General features: G+C 46.9%; 1 protein-coding gene across 3 annotated transcripts in view; it reads right to left on the reverse strand.

Annotated features, from left to right (window-relative positions):
* XYLT2 (xylosyltransferase 2) overlaps positions 1 to 20,738 on the reverse strand; it is a 33,833-nt gene extending 13,095 nt beyond the window's left edge. Inside the window, exons 1-5 of one of the 3 annotated variants that reach the window (XM_082211039.1) lie at positions 20,434 to 20,738; positions 4,033 to 4,507; positions 3,133 to 3,308; positions 1,955 to 2,157; positions 3 to 83 (exon numbers count right to left, since the gene is read on the reverse strand). In XM_082211039.1, coding sequence (XP_082067165.1) covers positions 3 to 83; positions 1,955 to 2,157; positions 3,133 to 3,308; positions 4,033 to 4,507; positions 20,434 to 20,574 — 1,076 coding nt within the window. In that variant the 5' untranslated portion in view covers positions 20,575 to 20,738. The remainder of the gene's footprint in view (positions 1 to 2; positions 84 to 1,954; positions 2,158 to 3,132; positions 3,309 to 4,032; positions 4,508 to 20,433) is intronic. The other 2 variants (XM_082211038.1, XM_082211037.1) reach the window with 2 other exon arrangements.
* Positions 20,739 to 21,095: the final 357 nt, after the last annotated feature.

Raw genomic sequence — 21,095 nt, forward strand, 5'->3', positions numbered from 1 at the left:
ACCTGGCATTATCTCGGCCATGAGACTTCAGGAAATTCTTGTCTCGGTGTTTCGACAGGAATGTCACCAGCTCCTCGTTGGTCCTGCAGGTGGCAGCAATTCAAAGGAAGAATTAAAACAACCAAAGCAGGGGTTCAGTGGCAAGACTAGAGGGCTTTCAGATACGTCAATTATAGTACGATGAAGTGGGGAGGGAAAATCATGGAGGCAAGTGCTGCCCCAACCTATCTGAATCTGTCTGAAGAGAGACTGCACACAACAATATATGTCTGGCTTCTTTCCACATTATCAAAATCCCTGTTTTTCCAAGTTTCCCTCATGGAGAAAGTCCTGCACTCATCCCCCCCCCTTGGGGTCCCTTTCAACTCTATAATTCTACGATGTACATTAATTTTCAAAAAGAGAACAGCAGGACAGGAAATACAACGCAGCTTCTGCAGGAACAGAGAATGCAACGCTTATGTTTTAGTGATGAAGCCATCCAGTGTATTTTGGAAAGCCTTTGTCTAGTAATATGAATCTGCCTGGGCAAAAGAGGAAAGAACTAACTGGTGAAGCCCACACACTTCAGTGGTGCAATGATTAAGAGTAAAGGATGAAGGCAGTTTGAGACTTGTCAGGCTCTTTGTTAATGGATAAAAAAGTGGCAGCTTTTAAGCTCTCAAGGTATTCTTTGAAGAGCAGAAACTCCAATGTGGCCTAATGCAAAAGCAAAAAACCGAGTTATTATTTGTGGTCAGCCACTGTCTAAACCAAGTATAGGGGAAATAACATTCGGAATTGTTAAAAGAACTAACGGACTCTCTCTCCTCCATCATAAAAAGAGTTGCAAAGGGGAGCACTTTCCCGCAAGTTTGTTGCAGAAGTTAATCATAACAAGTTTGCAAGGGCTGCTGCCTCGAACCCAAGAGACCCAGATGTGCCAAGTAACAAACGCTTGGTATAAAAATGACAGCAGGGGGTGCTACACCAATTTTTATTTTTTCGCTCCACGTATATTCCCTCTTAATCTGGTACAAACTGTTTCCAGACAGGCTAGGCGCTGCAGCTGAGGGACCCTGGACCAGAAGGTCTCAGGTTCAATCCTTAGAATCTAGGCAAGGCAGGTAGAGATCCCATCTAAAATCCTGGGGAGCCGTTGCCAGTAGATGTAGGTAATACTGAACTAAATGGACCAATAGTCAGTACAGTGGTACCTCTACTTACGTTCACCTCCGGTTACGTATCCTTTGGGATACATATGTCGCAAACCTGGAAGTATTTTTCTGGGTTTCACCACGCACACATGCACAGAAGCGCTTTACGCACCATGCACATGTGCAGAAGCGCTAAACTGCACCGTGCAAATGCACAGAAGTGGCACCTCCAGATACGCACACCTCGAGATCCGACCAGAGCTCCAGAACGGATCCCGCATGCAACCAGAGGTACCACTGTACAAGGCAGCTCCCTATATTCCTGGCCCTGTATAGTGTGGCAGTTCCACTGCTCTCAATGTCTCATTTAAAGTCAACAGTTGTTCTGCACAAACACAACAATTCACGCCTCCAGCACTCGGAGAAGCGATTCCGTTTCAGAAACCTTCAGAAGCAGCCAAGATCTGAAAATCTGGGTTAATTGCCCTGCATCCTAGCCAAACCCTACTCTATTCCCGTTACTGGGTCTCCCTGATTTATTAAAAGGGTGTTTGCCTTGTCCTGCCTCCCGCAAGATGGGGCATCCTGCTTGCCTTCTCTCCCATTTTCCAACCTGCAAACTCTCTCCCACCAGATGGTGTGGAGGAGAAAAGAGGGCCTCCAGCTCCCAACTTGCTCAGGTGAGGCTACAGAAGGCTCCTCCTATGTGAGGACCCTCCAACTCTAAGCCATGGTGTTTGAGTAGTCAAAGCCTCAGCTAACCTTGCAGGCAATTCCCTGCTCTGTTTCCCCTCCGCTCTCCCCACAATGAAACGAACCTGGTAGGGTAGTCTGTGGCACTCAAGTTGATGAAGTAGTCCCAGGCCCAGTCTGCCATCTCCAGCAAGTCCTTCATGCTGCGCAGGTACATCTTCAGCAAGCTGGCGCCACCCCAGATAGTGACCATGCGCCAAGGGGTGACCCGGATGTTGGGATAGTGCTGGGCCAACTCCACCACTTCGCGGTGCAGGTAGGTGGAGCGCTGAAAGGGGACAGAACCAAGTTTGAGTCCCAGGGGGAGGAGCGTTGCTTCATTTGGTCCGTTCCTTCCTTCCTAGAAGGAGCTCTTTGAAAAATGCAGAGTAGTGCAAAACCTTGCTATTCTGGGAGGACTTTGGAAGAAACGTGACGGTGTCTGCTTTCATTTGCAGGATTTTTGCCCCTTCGGGATTACACACACCTCTAACATTTTCCTTTGTTTGTGCCAGGGGACCTAAGGGAAGGGATCTTGCAACAGACTATATATATATTTCTGTTCTACAATTTAGAATACTCATTTAAACATCCTTACAATATCAGTGACTTCCCTTCTTTTCTTTCCATGGTTCATTTTGCATATCATAAATCCTGCATATTTTACATAAACCAAAACATTCAGTATTCCATTATTACACCCATATAAACTTATTTACACTGCTGAATTTATCTTAAGGCTGCCAACATTTTCAAGTGTACACAATCTCTCCCCATACATTCAATGAACATTTTCCAGTCTTCTCTAAATGTATGTTCTACTTGTTCTCTTATTCTATATGTTAAGTCTGCAAGCTGCGCATATTCCGTCAGCTTAAGTTGCCATTATTCTTTAGTTTGGACCTCACTCCTTTTCCATTTTGGGGCTAACAAAACATGGGCCGTTGTAATGGCATACATAAATAACCTTCCCCCCCCCTTCTTTTTTTTTGCAACAGGCTTCAATGAAGGCAGGAGTGACACATCTTCCTATCAGTAAAGCCAGAGATAAGACAAGGGAGAGAAGATTCACAGTGCCCAAAGAGAACTCAGGGGAAAGGGTGGCAGTCTCTGGGCTGTACAGCAGGGAGTGTTGTGCATAGGGCAAGACACAATTGCTCCAGGCGACCTAGCAGGGAGACCTGTGGACTCTTGGTTGGTCCCATTCCTCCCGCCTCTTAGTGCCAAGCTGTATTAGCACAGGCCAGGAGGCCACCTGCTTTACCTTATCCACATGGATGTAGAAGAAATGTTGCTGGTGATACACAGCCTTGATGAAGCGCTTCAGCTGACGGATGGCTCGCCCGTGAACGACCAGCATGTAGGCAATCCGAACTGGCTTGCTCACAGAGGCGTGGAGCATTCGGCTTTCATCCCACTGAATAATGGGGCTGACTTTCCCTGCAGAGATCAGAAGGGGTTGCAGATGGACTCAAGGTTATCTGAGCAGGAAGGGGGAGAGAAGAGGAGCTAGTGCACAAGCTCCTGAGGCCAAATGACCTTGAGGTCAGAAGAAAAGCTGCATTCCTACCCTGATCTCAGAAATACAGGGTGGAAGAATAACCTAAAGTAGCACATTTATACTGTCATCCAACTAGCAGCTGCAACGTATCAGAAATAAATATGCAACCCAGCACAGAGGAAGGCAAAAAAAGGACACAACCATCTTTTTCTGTGTGCAAATCAGACCTAAGTCTGGGTGAAAACCAGCCAGGGATCGAACCCAGGACCTTTTTCATGCAAAGCAGATGAGCTATTACAGCCATTCCCAAATCAGATGGCCCATGCCCCATTTAATTAAGGGGATTGTCAACTTCTCTCTTTGGCCATAGTGCAGTGGCAAGACAGCTGATTTGCACGCAGGAGGCTAAAAAGGATCCCAAGCACCTAGATTGGGAAAGACCTGTGGTTTGTTCAGCTGCTAGTCAGAGTGTACAGACCCATGCTCTCACTCAGTGGGAGGCTGCTTCCATCATATCCATGGGGCAATGGTCTGCTCAGTGACTGCGTTGGTGCCTGCAGAGGGTAAATGTCTCTATCCTGAGACAAGAGAACCACATAGCACCGAAGAAGCATCCTCTCTGCAAAGCGGAAACTGTACTGCAAAGGTGAATTCAGGTCTCACCTGAAAGCTGGCACTGCCGGGGTACGGAGCGCGGCATAAGGTTCCCGGCTTGGTGCAGGCACACCACGTTGGCTATCTCCTGCTGGCACTGTTTGCTGCTGGCTCTGGCTAACGCAGACAAGGCGTCCTTGCCGGCAATCTCACACTTGGGAGTGAAGTTGTTCTCTGTGGGCTGGGGGGCCCCTTCCACGCTGCCCGTGTCCCCGTGCTGGAAGACGGCTAGCTGAGCGTCCCCTCTGAGCTCCGTCAGGTTCCTTTGGCTCGAGGAGTCCAAGTAGACGGGGAACCGGCGCCCGGGTTTGTGCTTCCCTGTAACCGCTCTCACCACTTTGGCCACTAGGACTCCAGGGTTGTCCGGACGGCTCTTCCATCGCCCATGCTTCCGGCTCAAGCTGCCCCTGCGGCCTGCCGAGCTGTCCAAATCCTTGGACCCTTCCCCGTTCTGAAGCAGCTGGGCCTTCTTCTGCCGTCCCTTCTCCAGTTTCAATCACACACACACACACAGAATAAAAATAAAAGAGGAAAAGAAGAATTAACTTCAAGGTTCATCTCCAAGCTACTTTGCAGCATTAAAAATGAAAGTTATCAGCACCCTTGCCATTTTCTAAAGGAGACAAGCTTTTTAATTAATGTACAAGAGTACATACATGCATCAATTCATCTTCCCAGGGAACTCTGGGAATTGTAGCTGTGTAAATATAGGGACGCAGGTGGCGCTGTGGGTTAAACCAGAGCCTAGGACTTGCCGATCAGAAGGTCGGTGGTTCGAATCCCTGCGACGGGGTGAGCTCCCATTGCCCAGTCCCAGCTCCTGCCAACCTAGCAGTTCGAAAGCACGTCAAAGTGCAAGTAGATAAATAGGTACCGCTCCAGCGGGAAGGTAAACGGTGTTTCCGTGTGCTGCTCTGGTTTGCCAGACCCGGAAGCTCTACACCGGCTCCCTCAGCCAATAAAGCGAGATGAGCGCCGCAACCCCAGAGTAGGCCACAACTGGACCTAATGGGCTTTACCTTTTTAAGGTGAATTCCCAGTTCCTGGGATTCTTTGGGAGAATCCATGACTGTTTCAAAGCGGTATAATACTGCTTAAAATGTACAGTGCAGATGCAGGCGATAGTTACATAGATAGTAACAAAGACAGCTGGTGAAGTGCCATTTCAGAGTAGAGCTAGGGAAACCTGGATTCAGATCACCACTCAGCTATGAAGCTAGATGGATTTACCTGTTACTCTTTCCCCCAGCTGAACCTGCATCATAGGGTTGCTGCAAGGATAAAAAGACCAGGGATGGGGGGGGGGCATATACACTACCTTGGTGTCCTTGAAAGAAAGGCGAGGTGTAAGAGCAAAAACAAATAAATAAACAAACGTATTTCTCTATTTATGGCATGTTCATCTATATTTATAGTAAATCAGATTTGTGTCAAGAGAAACATTAGATTCACAGAATCTTGCAAGAGGCATACATTTACAATTCTAAAGAAAAAATCTACCTTCTCTGCCACCCTATATATGTTTTACTCCAAAGGAAGACCCACCTTGTTTAACAGGAATAAAAACCATGTAAATGGAGATAGGACTGCATAGGAACCTGTGACCCTCCAGATGTTGTTGGAACTACTACAGTGGTGCCTCAGGTTAAGAACTTAATTCGTTCCCAAGGTCCGTTCTTAACCTGAAACGTAACCACTTTAGCTAATGGGGCCTCCCGCTGCCGGAGCACGATTTCCGTTCTCATCCTGAAGCAAAGTTCTTAACCTGAGGTACTATTTCTGGGTTAGCGGTGTCTGTAACCCGAAGCGTATGTAACCCGAGGTACCACTGTACTACCACTGCAACTGATCGCTGATCGTGCTGGTTGAGTTGACAGGACCTGGGAGCCCAACTTGGGAGCGCACAAGTCCTCCTTCCCTGCTCTACAGCTTTTCATTGATTGGAATTCTTCACTCCATTCCATTCTGCCTCCCCCAGTTTTCCTCCCCTCCCCAACAAGCACTCAGCATTCTGTGGACACGGAGAATGCTCAGTCCACACTGCCGCCATTTTTTTACCCCATGTGCTCTCTCTCTCTCTCTCTCTCTTCCTAAACATTTTCCTACTTCTGCAAACCTTGGGAGTGCCCCAGAGTGTGTATTCCTCCCCTCTTGTTTCTTCTTGGCTCCATAATTCTGGCTACGGTCCTATTGGCACTCAGCAGCTGAGTTCAGACAGAATGATTAAGCTTAGCTGATTTTAGATAACTATTAGCAGGCAAAAACAACCCCCCCCCACTCCAGTCCTCCTTCCCTATGGTTGTTGTTGTTTTAATCTGCTTTCGTTGTGGGTTAAAATACAGGTGCTTATCCACAAAACCACATTAGTCCTTTAAAAAAGAATATATCTATATAAATATAACTGTTTGCTCCCCCACCGTAACAACCATCCATTTCAAGAACATTTCTATTGTTCCTCAATCCATTTTTTTCTCTGGCAAGTATGCATTTCTCCCTTTCCATTATGAGAGCAAGCTTCTTCTTTCTTTAGTTGTGTTTCTTTTCCTTTTCTTCTTCCCTAAACAAGAACAAACTGCGTTCTTTTCCACAACAAGGCAAACTTCTCAGAAGTGAAATGGACTGCAGCAGAACTTGTAGGTGGATCTGCAGAAAGGCACCCTGCTCCATTCGGCGTATGAGACATGGGGGAGCAAATGCATTCAGGACAAGAGGGACAAAGGTGACTTGCCCTCCCCACAAAGTTCCTCCTCCTCCCACCCCCCTTCTGCATTATGTTTGCACAGCTTGCAAAGCACCCAAGCTGGATGGGGCTAGTCAAGGCTGCTTCTTCTGCTTTAAAGAAAGAATGCTCAGTATGCCGTCTTCCTCATGTCTGAACTCAACGGTTTAATTGGCTCACCCACATCCAGCTTCCAGACACATTGAGGCACTGAGAAGCTGTGCTGTTCTCCCCCCAATCCCCACCCAGCTGCCCATGTTGGTTCGCAGGCGCAGGCTTGTAAAAGTAATTTAAGAGACAGCAGAGCTGTCTGACTGGTTTAGCAATACCTTGGTAGATTCTAACATGCCAAGCTGAGCTATCTCTGACAAAAACAAAACAAAACCCCTCCTCACCTGAAGGAGTAGGAGCATCCTCCTTCACACAGGGAGCTTTGACTGAAATTTCCTCCCGCAGGCATTTGTTAGGTGTTTCTCCCAAAAGGATGAGAGAATTTCCATCGGAAAAAATCACTAGGATGTTTAGGGAAGCTTTTAATGTTTGATGCATTACTGTATTTTAACGTTTTGTTGGAAGCTGCCCAGAGTGGCTGGGGAAGCCCAGCCAGATGGGTGGGGTATTAATAATAATAATAATAATAATAATAATAATATGAAAGGACCCTGAGTGAAAGGTCTATTATGACCACGCTCTATGTTCAACCAGAACCCTCTTCTTTTCAAGCTGAGCAGCTAGATAGAATAACAGAACTGCCAAGTTGAAAGGATCATCTAGTCCAGATGTTTTCAACCTTTTTGAGTCAATGGCTTCCTTGACCAACTACGTTCTTTCTGCGGCACCCCTGTGGAGCTCAGGAACCCAGTTACATCACCCCTTGCTTGCAGAGCTGGCAGCATCTCACTCCTTTTCAAACACCCTCCCTTGTGGAGTGTTAACCTCCTCTCCCCTCTCCTTAGCAGTCCCCTGGGCAGGCACTGCCGCCACCCCTGGTCTCTGAGAGCACATAACACTGGTCTTGAAAGACCTACATTGGCTCCCAGTATGTTTCCAGGCACAATTCAAAGTGTGGGTGCTGACCTTTAAAAACCTAAACGGCCTCGGTCCAGTATACTTGAAGGGGCGTCTCCACCTCCATCGTTCTGCCCGGACACTGAGGTCCAGCGCCGAGGGCCTTCTGGTGGTTCCCTCGCTGTGAGAAGCCAAGTTACAGGGAACCAGGCAGAGGGCCTTCTCGGTAGTGGCACCCGACCTGTGGAACGCCCTCCCACCAGATGTCAAAGAGAAAAACAATTACCAGACTTTTAGAAGACATCTGAAGGCAGCCCTGTTTAGGGAAGCTTCTAATGTTTGATGAATTATTGTATTGTAATATTTTTTGGAAGCTGCCCAGAGTAGCTGGGAAAACCCAGCCAGATGGGTGGGGTATAAATAAATTACTATTATTATTATTACCACCACAATAGCTACTATGTCCAACACTATCAAGAGGAGGAGTGAGGACCTTTGGCACATCGGATGTTGCAGAACTATGACTCTCATCAGCCCCAGCAAGCACAGTCAATGGCCTGGGATGATGGGAGTTGTAATTCAGCAGCTTCCGGAGAGCCACAGGTTCCTCACCCCGATCTAAAGGACCAGTTTCCCCACTCCTGCCGTAAATAATTAACAACCAGACCAGAGTCATAGCAGACAGCATTTACCCCAGATGGGCCATCCTTTCTGATGCCCACCTTCTCCAGGATAAGTTCCTCACTTTCTAGACAAAGCAGGGGTGGTCATGCTAGCTCCTAAGAAAGAACTCCCAATGTTTGTTTTGGGGCAGTGCCTTTGTGAGGACCGTCACAAAGTAGTGGCAAAGTCTTCCGTCAGGCAAGATGTTATACAAAGCAGGTGGTCAGGGGACAACAAGAGAGTAGGGAAGGGGGGTGGGAGTTTTGAAGCTCTGCATTTAACTGCTAATGACACAGAGAAGTATGAAAGGGGACCTACCAGCCACGAAGATGGTGAATGTTTCTTAAAACAGTCACTTTTCCACACACTTACCCATCTGGAAAGAAGTGCATTGTGACTGCAGGGACAATGAGTGTGACTCTATCTCACACACACAATTTGCTATCTCCTAAGAGATGATTAATTTAGCATGCCTTTGAAGTGACCTTGCGATCAGTTCTGAATTTATAACTTGGGTTGCAGAATTATCCCCCCAAAAGGGGGGTGAGAGATTTCCTCATCACAATAAGTCAGTTGAACCTGATTGAAACTAAATAGCTTCTATTAAGTAATCATCCTTGCAGAAACGAAGTATGAGAGAGGGAAAGAGGCTATTTTTTGATGCAGGTGAAGCCTGGCTGTGGGAGCTAAGGAGAGTCCTAGGGAAATTACCACGGTAGCCAGCAAAACAAGTCAGATGCTCTCCATTATTGGTCCCCCTCTATTTGTCAATTTTCATGTATATGTCATAGCAGCATGGCTGCACATGATCCTTGACTAAGGATGGGTAAACCTTGTCAGATGTTGTTGGATGGACTCCTGACTCCCAGCCAGGTGGCCAGTCATCGGAAATGATGGGAATTGCAGCCCAGAAACATCTGGAGGGCCAAAGGTCCCCATCCCTGCATTAGAAAGTAAAAACTTCTCTGCCATTTGGGCCAACTTCCTGTCTCTCTGCGTTGCCCAGGGCTGGCTGTTTCAGTACTAAGAAAACCACCGATTAGAACAAGCAAGGAGTGATCAAATACCTCTTCCTTTCCCAAACCACTAGGTCTAGTGTGGTGCTGCATCTCTTTACAATTATCAACTAATTGCCATGTATGGATCACCCCCTCCATGCATTGTCTATGTCTGCTTTGATTTCAATTGACAATGGATTTGTGACTCATTTCATACTTTTTTTTAACTCTCCCAAATGCATATCTAAAGAGGTTGCTCATTTTGTACATGTTGATTTCCTTCTCCGAATTTCTTCTGCCCATCTGCCACCCCAGTGCTCCAGTTTAACTCAAGTGCCCCGTGTGTTATTTCCCCACGGTTTCTTACTGCAAAGTGACCCACACGTTGTGCTCTGCTTGGAGGTGTTCCACGACCATACAAAGACAAAATGCTTAAAGTGAAATCTGGGGGAGGCAATCTCTAGGACTGTAATCAAAGGGTCAACTCTGAAGTACTTCCAAGCGCTACATACACAACATTCATGTGTAAAAATCAGAGCGCATTACTTGAACGTGTCAAGTCTCCTTAAAACCAAACATGACTTCTCCAGCAACTGCTTTCGCATGAAATACACCCTCCCCACTCTGAAGCGATGCAAACACTTGCAAAAGCAAGGATGCTAAACTGGAATAAACCCTCAGGCAAGTCGGTTCACATGAACGCAGCTTCAGAAGCAGTGTCATTTTAGATGTGAATCATCAGCAGGACCAGGGAATGAATACAATTATTTCCCATAAACTTAGTTAATGTTACACTGAATAACTGGTTAGGATGGCAGACAGTGCTCTTAAAGACTGCACTTTGGACGTGTGTGGGATGGCTGAATTCATCCTGCTTACCTCTAAATGACTACTTGAAGTCAAGGTGGTAAGATATTGAGCTGGTTACACTTCCCTGTTTGTGTAGCACACGCTGTAATCCTGTAGCCAAGGGAGGCACAGTGGACCAAGGGTCAGGACTCTTAGGTTGCTACACAACCCTCAATTTCTCGATAGCTGCTAACAGGGAGAGCTTTATAAGGGAGGGAGTCCTACTGCTAAGGCCCAGCTGGGGTAGTTGGTTCCGCAGGTGGCCAATCTGTATTGTAGGGCAAGGAAATGGGGCCCCTAAAGGAATACCCCTCTCAATAACCAGATGGTTGGGGTGGTCTTAAAACTCACAGATCCTGAAAGGCACCCCCCAATGGAGACCAGGGAATGAAAGGCTGGGAGAAAATAAATCAATTTAGGGTGACATGTTTATTGATAATTCAGCCTGATTTCTTTCTATATATAGAGAGAGAGACAGAGAGAGTTAGAAGGTACCCAAGGGGCATCTAGTACAACCCTCTGCAATGCAGGAATCTCAGCTAAAGCATCAATGACTGATGGCCATCCAACCTCTGCTTAAAAACCTCCCAGGAAGGAGAGTCCACCACCTCTTGCGAGAGTCTTTCCACTGCTGAACAGCTCTTACTGTCAGAAAGTTTTTTTGAATGATTAGTCGGAATCTCCTTTCTTCTACCTTGAAGCCATTGCCTCAAGTCTTACCCTCAAGAGCAGGAAAAAACAAGCATGTGACAAGGCATCCCTCTTCCATGTGACAGGCCTTAAGATATTGAAAGATGGCTATCCTATCTCCTCTCAGTCTCCTCTTTCCCAGGCTAAACATATCCAGCTCCTTCAAGCACTCCTCGTAAGGCTTAGTTTCCAGACCCTTGATAATCTTGGTTGCCCTCCTCTGCACACGTTCCAACTTGTCAACATCCTTCTTAAATTGTGGCGCCCAGAACTGGACACAGTATTTCAAGTGTGGTCTGACCAAGGCAAAATTGAGTGGTACAATTACTTCCCTTGATCTGGACACCATACTTCTGTTGATGCAGCCTAGAATAGCACTAGCTTTCCTTTTTTGCTGCTGCATCACACCGTTGACTCATGTTAAGCTTGTGGTCCACCAAGACCCCTAGATCCTTTTCGAACATGCTGCTAGTAAGCCAGGTGTCCCCCATCCTATATTTGTGCAGCTGATTCTTCCTTCCTAAGTGCAGAACATTACATCTGTCCCAATTGAAATTCATTTTCATTTTGACATTGTGTCAAAGCAAGCAATACCCCACACTCTCCAGTGGATTCCCATCCTTTACTTATTACAGAAAGTCTGACCTTTTTGGGGACCTCCAAAGCAGCTGTAATTCTGGAATCACCCCTAGATGAATGTACTGCAGAAGCAGTAATGTTGGTCTATTAAGAAATTATAATAGGATGCTGACCAACCTGGACTCTGGGCTTTCACACTAACTAGCTTTTCTGATTTCTACATATGCCTTGCTGCTTAGCAATCAACCCAATCAGCCAACTTCTGCCATGCTTTTTTACCAGCAGTTCTGGTTTTTTGTTTGGAACAGACTAAACACAAGCAAAGTCCTTTTAGAAAAAGAAAAAACCCACAACTTCTCCTGGTTTCCTCTTCAAGCATGCATCCTAGAGAGAGAGAGAGAGAGAGAGAGGCCAGAACGGGCAGAGATAACAGCTCATTAGTCACCAGGCAAAGCCATCTGTTCAGGGACTTATAAATCTGTTTTCTCCACTATGAAGGTGAGAGCCGAGGAGGGAGGCTGGCAAACAACTGAAGTTTTGCTCTCTACTCAGATACAAACATCCTGCCAGGGGCAGCCAGGCACCTCCGTGAGGAAGGAAATGCTTGCATCCTTTTGGAAAGGATGGTGCTCGCCTTCAATCTTCGGAGGAACACATGCTTCAGAAGTCTGCAGCCCAGGATATTTTCTCCCTGCCTGCCTGCCCTCTCTGGAGCAAAGGGGTTTTAAGCACATTGCCCTCTCACAGTCAAGCCCACTGCTTCGTACTTCCAAATGAAGACACCCCTAGAGACAAATACGTTTTCCTCACCTCGCATATCCTGGAAGAGAAAGAGAGAGTGACGAGACAAGGAAGGCAAGACAGGCTGCCAGAACACCTGTCTGCTGCTCCCCCCTTCCACAATGTGCATGGCTGAGCATTAAGAACAGGCCTCCTAACTGGTGGCTGTTGCTGGCAGATCCATCTCTCCCAGAAGGAGCTCTTAATCTAGCCTGTGACAGGTGAGAAGGCATCCCTCCTCTCCCTCTCCTTCCTTCAGCTGCCAGTTAATGAACTCAGTGGCTCCTAATTGCTGCATGGTGCCAGAGCAATCCCTTCTGTTCGACCCACGGAGGAAAGAAAATAAATTACTCCCAACTTCTGTTTAACACTTCGACAGAACTTTTTGGCAAAGTCTCTGCTTGCATGGATTCCCCGCTGCTCGTCGGGACAGGCGCTCTTATATTTCCAGACTCTCGTCGCCATGTTGCTTCATCTCCACCATTTGCGCTTGCTGGTAAAACCAACAGATTATCACGGGAGCTTTCAAGACATCCCGTACTTCCAGGAGATATACAAAACAGGCTATCTTCTGCATCCAGGTGGTACTCTGCCACACTGCCGGCGTCGCTGCAAGTCACAGTCCAAATTTTCACAGGTCTTTGGGATTACTTTATTGTGGATTTGACCACTCAACATTAAAATAGGTTTGTTACAGAGTACCAAACATGCACGTAGGGCTAAATCCGTCAGCTACCTTCTAACAAAGCTGTAACCAATATGGCACTCTTTGGATGTTTGTTTCACCATAGCTCCCATCCAGACACAGTGGAGAAAGCCACTGGGGTTTTGGGGCAAAAGTGGAACATGCCCAAATACAACCAAAACAGCAGGAGATTAAGATCCACTATGATTTTTTAAAAACAAAACACAAAACTGGGATTTTTAAAAAATAATGCAGCCTGTGAAAGAAAATAAGAGATGCAAGTGGTACCCAGAACAGAAATACATTAGTAGAGACTGGGGATAGGTAAAGGGGGGTGGAAATAAGCCAGGTTGGTTCTGGAGCAGGGGCTGGGATGGTGAACCTACGGCACAGACCAGGCAAGGGACAAGGGTGGTGCTGTGGTCTAAACCACTGAGCCTCTTGGGCTTTCCGATCGGAAGGCCAACGATTCGAATCCACATGATGGGATGAGCTCCCATTGCTCTGTCCCAGCTCCTGCTAACCTAGCAGTTTGAAAGCACACCGGTGCAAGTTGATAAATAGGTACCGCTGCAGCAGGAAGGTAAACGGCGTTTCTGTGCACTCTCGCTTCTATCACTTTGTTCAGAAGCGGTTTAGTCATGTTGGCCACATGACCCAGAAAGCTGTCTGTGGACAAACGCCGGCTCCCTCAGCCTGAAGCGAGATGAGCGCCCCAACCCCAGAGCTGCCTTTGACTGGACTTAACTGTTGAGGGGTCCTTTACCTTTTTACCTTACAGACCAGGCTCATCAAGCTGCTGGAAGCGGCCTGCAAGCCCCATGGCAACATTGGCAGCACTTCTTCCTCTTATAAAGGGGCCTCTCTTGCCCCTTGTGTGCAGCAGCTGCTAGGAGGGTTTTAGCACTCAGGAAATAGGAATAAGCACTTTGACCTAGCAATGGTAGTACACAAGAAGGAGGAAAGTCATGGTAAACAGAGGGTTTTCCTTCCTATTGCAGGGCTGGGGAAAATCATAGGTAGCTAGCTGCTCAAAACTGATGCTGGCTACTAGGAACTGGAAATGTTGTACCACTTTGCTACTGGCATCTAAAACTCTGCCACATAGCTCTTACAAATTGAAGCTTGGGATCAGAATTTTGCCTCCTAGCGCTGCTGCATGCAACCAAAGTGTTTGATTCCATACTTTCAGCATGATTGTGGTTTTTGGACTTCCTTATTTTGTGACTAACAGACATCAGCACAGTGATTATTCTAGGTCTAATTACATCCATTTTTACCAGCACTCCTATTTTTTGGCATCGTATGAGCCACGTCACACCACGTACAAAATGTATAGCCCACTACTTATGATAATCACACATGCATGTAACAGGCTACAGCTTCTCAATGCATATATGCTGTAATCACATATGAATGTGGCTTTGCACACATAGAAATTGTGAAATGTGTGAAGTGGCCCCTGAGTTCCAGAGGCTAACTGTGTTCTTCTGTGTTTAAAAGTACTTTCTTTTGTCTGTCACCTGCTGATCTGTGAATACAGTGGTACCTCTGGTTACAAACTTAATTCGTTCCAGAGGTCCGTTCTTAACCCGAGGTACCACTTTAGCTAATGGGGCTTCCCACTGCCGCCGGCACGCGATTTCTGTTGTCATCCTGAGGTAAAGTTCTTAACCTGAGGTACGACTTCCGGGTTAGAGAAGTCTGTAACCCAAAGTGTTTGTAACCAGAGGTACCACTGTATACGAAGCTGACATATACCAGCCCAGACGATTTGTCCATTAAGCCCAGCATTGCCTACTCTGCTAGCAGCAGCTCCCTAGGGGACTCAGGCAGAGAAAGGTCTTCCCCATCACCTGCTATCTATTCTTCTTAGTTGGAAATACGGAACCTGTGACTTTCAAAGCGTCCAAAGCATGTACTCTCCGCCACAGAACTGCAGCCCCTCCTTTCTCCAGATGAGATGCCTCAATTATTGTGCCGGGGGCACACATTACGTAAGAACGAAGGCTTGCCCAATCTAGCTACCAGAATAAAGAATTAAAGAAAATACACATTATTTTCCTCCTTCCTTGTTCTTGTGCTGAAGCTGTGGCCTCCCCAGGCTTACAGACAAATATACCTCCCACAACTGTAAGAGAATTGATGTTCAAACCATCTGCCTTTACAGCATTGGTGCACTTGGAGTTGCATTTCTTCTTCTGTGGCCAACAAATACTGGACTCGTTCTCTGGGTCTTATGTATGTGTAGGGAAGGGGCTAAAACTCAAAGGGGTCAACAGCTAGTTCAGCCACCAGATCAATCGATTCAGAGTACAACGATGCGTACATGATAGCCTCAGCATTAAGCTAAATGCCTATAGCCAATATAGAAGCTTTGAGATACTTTCAAAATAAGAGTCCAAGAATCTTGACTGATAGAAAAAGCATTTCAATTCATTCTTTTTGTTTCAGAATGTTTTCTTTTCCTCGCCCAGGTATGCGCCAGGATGCAATATTGATACGGAATTCTGCCCCTTTCCTTTGAGAATGCCCTCTGATATAAATAAGATCAGCATAAAGTATTCATGGAGATGCTTCTTATTTCTCTAAATCTGAACACCAGGCAGATGTTTTAGATGAGACTAACAACATGATATGGACATGCTTCAAGTACCTGATGCTCCCAAGCCACATCACAACCATGTTTACTGAAGAGTGTTGCACAGAGGGCTTACTTTCAAGCCCTGTTTTATGCTTAGGAGGAATGGAGCCTGATCCAATATATGCCCCCCCCCAAATCCATTCCACTTATTTCAACAATGGGACTTCTGCGTGCACAGGATTGCAGTCTTGGGTCATTTGGACATTTTTGTTTAGCTTTCATCCAAACAATAGACAGGTTTCGATTTATCCCCGAAAGCATGCACAAAAAACCATGCCCAGGCAACAAGAACAACATATTCAGTCCTGACAATAAATAGCTGCATCTACCTGTACTTCACCTATGCTTTGGAGAGAGACATTTTTATTGTTATGAACTGCTAAGATGAAAGTAAGAAAATGTCACCCTTTTAACACTGACAAAAGATGCTTCCTTTTCAATTCAGCCCATCGTGCTGAAGCCTGGGTTTTTATATAATATAGAGAGAAACATCCTTTAAAGAATTGTTCTTTGAAAAGAACAGTCTCCGCTTCTTGTCCCAATGTCCATTGAGGCAACATCTAGATCTCTTTCAGTGAAAAACATGGCCCACAGTTAAGACCAGTTGACCCTACTCAGATTTTGAATTGATTCTTTAGTAGGGATTTTTTGGGTCTCCCCGCTCCCCCTATGTACTTAGCAGCAACCTATCATCTTGTGATAATGCTTGCTCTGAAATAACCTGAACCTCAAAAAGTTAGGAAGGCAGGCAAAAAGGAAGCAGCGATCAAAGGGGAGCTTTCCAAAAACAGAAGCAGAGCCAGAAGCAGCTGCTTTAAGCAGAAACTAGACAGTCCAGTGGGTAAATTTAACCATCTCTTCTGGGAAGACAAAATAGAGCTGCAGGCTGCAACAGTGCTTCCGCACATCATGGAAAGAAACCCCAGATCAAAGGTCTCAGGAGAGGGACTGATTTTGCGGCATTTAAAATCAGAGCACATCATTACTACAACTTCAGAATAAAGTCAGTGGCACTTTGGAGGAAAAAGGCCAGTGAACTATAAACTTAAACCAGGTGTCATAACTGGGCTTTAAAAGATTGTTGTTGTTGTTGTTTTAGAGTTAATTCAGGCTGTGATCCTATACTCATTTACCAGGGTGGATAGGACGTGCTTCTGTGCAGGCTTGTATAAAAGACTGCACTGCCTATTATGGGGCAACTGGACAGTTAATTTTGCAGAAGCTGTCAATAGACTATTCAAATATTTTGCTTGTAATTGATTAAAGTTACATGCCAGGGTAGAATTCATTTTATGGCTATTTTACACAATCAGCAGTAAATGAATGCTGACAAGTTGTCGTTTGATAAAATCTTCTTGCAAATTTATCACTGGGTTTGTACTACTTCAGAATGCAGCTGGCGGCCGGGGGGTGGAGGTGGGGATCATGATGTGACCAAAAGCTCTATGTCAAGAACTCCCCGGCCACGAAAAACGTGGCATGGAGAAAACATCTTGGCTACCCTTCTGAAGCGGCAGCTCCAAGACAGCTCTACTATGTGATTCTTCTTGAACACGTAAACTGGTCCCAAATTCACACTGCTGCCTAGAGGATCAAGCAAAAGCCACCCATCCCCATCTCCTCAATGTAACACTTCAGTGGCCATATAGTGTGAGTCTACCTTATTCAACACCTGATCTCTCACGGTAGAAGACCAAGGCTCTACTGTACTTGCAGAATCAGGCAGACATTGTAATGGCAGAGATTCTTGTGGAAAGGATTCCAACATTTATTTATGTCTTGGCACCATGGCTTGTCCAGTTGCGATCAGCCAGGAAGCAGCATGTGCATATATGAAAGGATGCTGCACTCAGCTTTGCTAAACTTGTTAATGGGCTCGTGTTCTCACACAATGCATTGGGTGGATGCCCTATCCTCTGTACAAAAATGCCAATTATATTTCCCCCCCTTTTTCGCAGAATTGGAGGCAAACAACAGGAGACCAGGCAGCCAACTACAGACTATAAATGGACAAGGGTGGAGAGTTTCAAAAGATCATTCCCTTTCTGTTTTTAGAGAACATATTATTAAAATGCCCATAACATCCGATTTCCCAAACCAGGGAGTGAATATAGATCTCCCATTGCATGCACTATGCCAGATGTGTGTGGTAGAGACAGGAGGGATCTAGTCTATCTAATCCAGACAGACCACGTCTGCCACAGTAAGCTGTTTCTTACATAAAAGCAGCAAATCTAGCTCAAGATACAAAGCAGATGTTCTGCGCCAGCAGACTTAGGGAGCTGAAAATTCCAGTGGGGCTTTGAAAAGCCTCCCTAAAGATGATCAAGAACGTCAGAAAAAGCACTTCAAGCAATGCAAATTTGTATGAGTAACTAAAAGGTTCACTATCTTAGCCCGAAGCAATCCAACTTCTTTAGGTGTTCAAAAGTATTTATAAGCATTAGACCAGGGGTGAGGAAACTGTGATCATTCTCATTCCCATCATCCCTGACCACTGGTCATGCTGGTTGGGGCTGATGAAAACTGGAATCCTACAACAAATACAAGACCACATGAAAATGCATCATGCTCCCCCACCCTGATTTTATGCTAAGTCAGACACCACAGGAACCGCAGAATGGTTGAGCTTTGCGGTGTTTCAGTTCCCTCATACGTAACCAAGTGGTCACTTCTGTAACATTCAAATTTACTTCTTCAGTAAACTTGAGGAGGAAATGCAGACCTACTCTGGAAACAGTTCAATGTGTTGGACATTGATCAGAGGGTAACAAAATTAAAACCAAGCAGAGAAGTAAGAGGCTGGGTACATTTCTCTTTTTTAAAAATAATTTTTATTAACCGGCCAATCAAATCAAATTAAATCACATCACATAAATTCCGAATTACAAAGCCGAATTTTAAATTTTGTTGGGGGGACCCATATTTCAAGAGGCTGGGTACATTTCAAACCTGATTTGACAGAGAAGGGGAAAACCCAAACCGACTCAAGCTTTGAAAGCATGGTCACGTGCACAAATAGGTGTGTCACACTCTTTTCGTTTTGCTATCGGCCAAAGCCTGGCATCTCCCCATTCCTCTAGGTTTGTACAGACAAGAGAGAACTATTTTCTGCCTCTCCCATTTCCAAAGTAATTATTGGCGCGAACTAAGTTGTCTGTCCCCACTTCTAAAAGTCAGGATCCTACAGCTGCTATGCAGGGGCTGATCTTAAGTAGCTCCATGTAGTGCCTGTTACCATGTGCTGAGTCGCTTTGCATGAAGCAGCTCAGCCCATTCAAACAGTGAAGACTGGAAGTTGAAACTGCTTTTATCATCCCATGGTGAAAACAATCAAATTCACATGGTGATTCTCTAGTACACACAAACCGCTCACTGAGTGGTAGCATCTGCTTCAATGAGCGATTCAAAGCGACGTAAGCCAATACTGTAAGATACGGCAGCCTGCAAACTTCCCCAGGTATTTCTCATTCCACCATCTCCGTATTCTGCTGTGTTACACCTCCCAAATACAGTGGAGTGGGCACTGCTTAATGGCAAATGGTGGCATAAAGTCTCCCCTGAAAGCAGATGCACGGCCTCTGACAGGAAGCGCTGGACTTGACAGACACTTGGTCTGATCCAGCAGGGCCCTTCCTACGTTCTCCCCCAGCAAAATGTGTCAACTGGCCAGTAGATGCCATACTCCGTCAAGTCTAAATTGCAATACAGTGGTACCTCGGGTTAAGTACTTAATTCGTTCCGGAAGTCCGTTCTTAACCTGAAACTGTTCTTAACCTGAAGCACCACTTTAGCTAATGGGGCCTCCTGCTGCCGTCACACCACTGGAGAACGATTTCTGTTCTCATCCTGAAGCAAAGTTATTAACCCGAGGTATTATTTCTGGGTTAGCGGAGTCTGTAACCTGAAGCGTATGTAACCTGAAGCGTATGTAACCCGAGGTATCACTGTACCAAGTAATACCAAGTAACGAGCACACTAAAGGCATACAGTATATGGTATGTCTCCACAGCAAACACCCCTTACACATGCAGGTCCCCAGCCACCCCTCATGCCCAGTATCAGCTTCGAGCAACTTCGCAACACGCCTTCCAGAGTTAAGCCGCACCTAACTTGGGGAAGTGAGCGCCGCTGCACCCAGCCCCTAAACTTCGGAGCAAACCTTCACACAAACTGGGCTGACCCGAAAACCCTGATGCATCACCCCACTACCTCCCGAGGCACCCTCTCTGCCGAAGAGAGGGTTCAAACCGAAACATTGCCTGTACGCAGGCCCTGCCGTCGCACCCCACCCGAGTTACCCACCGCCACAAACGCGCGCAAGCAGCCGTCCCGACCTTGCCGCCACTTTGTAGTAGTTTCACGTGGCCCCCCATAGCACAACCAGCCCGGGGCGAGGTACCAACCTCGGTCCCGGGGCTACAAGCCTTGCTCCCGAAACCAACATTTTAAATATGTATATATATGTGTGTGTGTGCGTATTTTTTTTACATATCTCGGCATAAATCTCTCTCTCTGTGCATGCCTTCCGTGTCACCCTGATGTTCCAAAAAGCACCATCACCGCCACCCTTAAATCCCTCGCGCGCCCTCGGGCGGCGGATTGACCCGACCCGCCATCCCCGGAGCAGAAGCCACCCTGGCCGGCTCTTGGCACCGCTCCGCCCTCGGCGCTCCCTGGCTGCCCGACGCCGGCTTCTCCGTGGCCCCGGGGGCTCTGCCCAGACCCCTTTGGCTCGCCCCCCGTCGCCGTCGCGGGAGGCAGGCGCCGGCCCCTTGCCCTGCCTTGCCTTTACCTCTCCCTGGTCCTCTTCCTCCAGGTTGCTGAAGCTCCAAACCACCAGGCCCTGGATAAGCAGGATGGCCAGCGCCGTGGCGATCGCCAGCTTGTAGCGGCGGACCAGCTTCTGCACCCGGACGCTGGCCACCATCTTCATTCCAAGGCGGCCGAGGGAGAGGGAGAGGGAGGGAGGAGGGGGGGGAAGGAAAGAGACAGAGAGAGGCAGAGAGAAGGGAGGAAGGAAGGAGGGAGGAGGGAGGGAAAGAAAGAAAGAGGGCGGCGGAGTCGAGAGAGCCCTGCAGACCGCGGGAGCGAGCACGCACGGCGTGGTAGGCGCCGAGCACCCGCACCGGCGGGGAGAGAAGCGAGAAGCTGCACAAGCGCCCTGGAGCTTTTTAAGGCGTCGCTGCAGAAGTCGGGGGCGGGAAAGAGGGGTGGCTGCTGCGGGGCGCCTGTCTTGCAGAGGACGCTGCAAGTGCAGCAGTTTAAGAAAGGATTCTTTCTCTCTCTCTCCCACAGTTCCTACGTTTGTGTGTTTAAGTATTTTTTTTATTAGAGATTTCCTTGGTTTGCAAAAAAGGGCATGCCTTGTCTCTTTTTTCAGGTTGTAGAATCTTTCTTTCTTTTGCCTTTGAAGTGAGAGCCTGTTTTCAACGCTCCTCTTCGCCTCCGTGCACA

This window comes from Podarcis vaucheri, assembly GCF_965113315.1.
Source record: "Podarcis vaucheri genome assembly, chromosome: 2".
Lineage (NCBI taxonomy): Eukaryota > Metazoa > Chordata > Lepidosauria > Squamata > Lacertidae > Podarcis > Podarcis vaucheri.